A 3,227-nucleotide genomic window follows, 5' to 3' on the forward strand; every position below is an offset into this window, starting at 1 on the left:
TTGCTCCTTCTTCAACTGAACGGAAATTCTGCAAGTGACTTCAGTGGGATCAAAACAGATCCTTCAGCCACTAGTATGTTGCCCAGATATTTTAGCCACCTTTTTCTGCAATACAAGGCTGTCTAAATCTGTTTTTACTGACGTGTAAGACACTACTGATTGTTGTTAAAGGAAAGGGTAGAACACAACAGGAAATCATGTTGCTTTGGGAAATTTACCATTAGTAAGTTTCTTTCTCCTTACATTTTCTTGTAAGATCAAACAAAAATGATTAATTACACAGTCAAGTAACTTTAAATCTACAGATCAAAATTACTCTCAAAATGTTCAAATACTTAAAAATATGCACTCAAGTTTACTTCTAAAAAGCATTTTCCAACAAACTTAAGCCGATATCTAATAGTCTAAAATGCAGAGCTGTACTTTATCCTATTGTTTGTTCACGGGCAACGTATGGGGCAACAATGTATTGAAATCATAATCTCTGCTGTCTGAAGAGCAACTGTTCTGTGTAATCATTTCTGAGGTGTGGTTGAAATTCCCGTCTTCCTCTAAGCAATTTCGGAAGTCATCTAAAATTATCAAACATACTCAAACATATTTGTGGGCTTAAAAACATGGTGTGTGGTTGGCAAACACTGGATAGAAGGTCAAACCGAACACTTCCTAACAGGTCAAGAGTAAAAAAAAAATAATTATGGAAAGATGAACCTCAAAAATCTATTTCAGGGGTTACCTAAACTCTGCCCAGACAAGGACCACAGTGGCGATTTGCTGTGAGCACAAAGGCTTCATTGAGTCATGGGGTATGGAAGAGAATGAGTCACCTCTAATATGGCAAGTTGGTCCATGGAGATGAGAGGTGCCAACAGGCAATATGTCACCTTGATGTTTGCCATAGGGCTATGTAAGCTTTAAGAGGAAGAAAGTAAGTCATCAAATCCGCTCGTGTAGAGCTCATGTGAAAAAAGGTGGAAGTGAGGGCAAAGGGCAAGAGGGAGATGACAGCCAGGCACATGGGCACTAGGGATATGAACATTTTTTACTCAGCTGAAAGTCAGTCTTGAGGCACATGGCCAGTTACCATCCCCACCTGGGATCTATGCAGGCCTCTCCTTCGGCCGTCCTTGGGAGATAGGCCATGGACACGGAAAGTGGGACTGGTCCTCGGGCTCATGGGCTGTGCTTTGGCCACCCCTGACCTATTAGAAAATGTTGCTATTTTCCCCCACTACAACTCACAGAGTGCAAAAACAGCAAGCATCAAAGTTTGAAGCCCAGGCCTTCCCATCCACACCAGGCCTGGCTCCCTGGGCAGTTCCCTTGCCCACTTTGCCTTCCATCATCTGCTTCTCTAAGCAGAGGTGACTGCACTACACAGCCAGGTCATCTGACCTGGCTCTACAGCTGCTCGACTTACTGGCCCTGCTCAAGCGCCGTGTGTCAAGGAGCAGCGGTGGCTCATGCATCTCCACAGTGGTGCAGGCAGCTGAGATGGGCCGTTCCCCTGACAGCTCCTCACCCTCCACATCCCACTTGCTGCCGCTTGCCCCGCTGAGGCTGCTGCTGCTACCGCCACTGTTGGCTGCAGTGACAGACAGCCCAGCTGGGGGTGGGAGTAGCTGCTCCAGTGGCTCTTCCTGCTGGGGAAGAGGAGGCCGGACACTGCTTGGGGTAGAGGAACCTGCGGAGCTGGAGAGCATCTTCCCCTGCTGCTCCGCTGCCATGTTGACCCAGTTCTGCTCAGCCACCAGAGCATGGCTGCTGCTGTTGAAGTAGCTGACGACAGCTGGTGTGGGCGTGGGGATGGGGGTCGGGATGGTGACAGGAGTGGAGATGGGTGTGGGAGTCACAGCACGGTGCCTCTCCTCAGGAACTGGTGGAGCAACAGGGTAGCTGGCCATGGAGGCTGTGTTGGAGGGGGGCCGTGGTCTTGGAGCGGCTGCAGCATAGTACTGTGCCATGGTCACTGGGGCCAGCAGCGGTGTGACAGCGCGGGTGTCGGGCAGAACAGGGGGGGCCACGGCAGTTGTTACCACCACAGGTGGTGCTGGCGGTGGCAGGGCAACAGGTTTGGACTCCCCTGTTACCATGACTGGTGTCATTGTGGCAACAGGCATCTCAAGGCTGTACCGGCTTGTCATGCCCTGCTTAAGCTTCTTCCAGCCCAAGTGATACATTTCAAGCATGTTCAGTAGCAGAGAGACAGAGGCTACCACCAACATGAAGATGATGAAGATGGTCTTCTCAGTGGGCCTTGAGATGAAGCAGTCCACAGTGTGTGGGCAAGGTGAACGGCTGCACTGGTAGACTGGCTTTAGCTCAAAGCCATATAGGAAGTACTGGCCCACAATGAAGCCAACTTCAAACAGTGTCTTGAAAATGATGTTGAAGACATAAGTACGGAGCAGGGCACCCCCCATGCGGATTCTACCACGTTCATCACGGATCGGGAGCTTCTCCTTCCCCCTTTTCCCAAGAGGATCCTTGATGTTATTGCTGCCCCCTCCACCACCACTGCCAGACACTGCTGCTCCTGGGTAGCTGCCGTCTTTGATGCTTCCTTTCTTTTTCAGCTCTTCTTTCTCTTTCCTCTTCTCCTCCATTCGTACAATGTGCAGCACGTGGCCCAGATAGATGAGGGTTGGAGTGGAGACAAAAATGATCTGCAGCACCCAGAAGCGGATGTGGGAAATAGGGAAGGCTTTGTCATAGCAAACATTTTCGCAACCAGGTTGCTGAGTGTTGCACGTAAAGTCCGACTGCTCATCACCCCAGACCTCCTCAGCAGCAGCCCCCAGCACCAGTATCCTGAAGATAAACAGTACTGTCAGCCAAACCTTGCCAATAACCGTGGAGTGCTCCTGCGCATTCTCTAACAGTCTCCCCAGAAAGCTCCAGTCACCCATTGTTTCAGATTTCTAACCTACAATAAGAACATCAGAGCAATTAGAGCAATGTTAAAAAATCTTGTAATTACACAATGCCGGAGCAGAACAGAGTGATCCTCGACAAATGACATTTCTTAACTGCACTTCCTTTTGCAGAACCTTGCGCACTTATGTAAGAATGTAATGCTGTGCCCATGCAGCCATAAGGTCCGGTGAGCACTGAAGTGGGAAGTTGAGTGCTTGCACCTAGCAAATACAGGTGTGACTATATGTAACATGCAAGAAAGATTCACTATTAGAATTTTTGCAAGATCTATGTGTTTTTAAAACATGATT

At 48.8% G+C, this 3,227-nt stretch overlaps 1 protein-coding gene across 1 annotated transcript; it reads right to left on the reverse strand.

Moving 5' to 3' along the window:
* Nucleotides 1-1,373: 1,373 nt before the first annotated feature.
* GJA3 (gap junction protein alpha 3) lies at nt 1,374-2,909 on the reverse strand. The gene has a single exon (XM_010209597.2). It carries the CDS (start codon nt 2,907-2,909, stop codon nt 1,374-1,376), a length of 1,536 nt encoding a protein of 511 aa, XP_010207899.2.
* Nucleotides 2,910-3,227: the final 318 nt, after the last annotated feature.

This window comes from Colius striatus, chromosome 1, assembly GCF_028858725.1.
Source record: "Colius striatus isolate bColStr4 chromosome 1, bColStr4.1.hap1, whole genome shotgun sequence".
NCBI classification, from domain to species: domain Eukaryota; kingdom Metazoa; phylum Chordata; class Aves; order Coliiformes; family Coliidae; genus Colius; species Colius striatus.

Coding starts and splice junctions, on each gene's coding strand:
- GJA3 (XM_010209597.2), bottom strand. CDS start 2,909: ATGGGTGACTGGAGCTTTCTGGGGAGACTGTTAGAGAATGCGCAGGAG.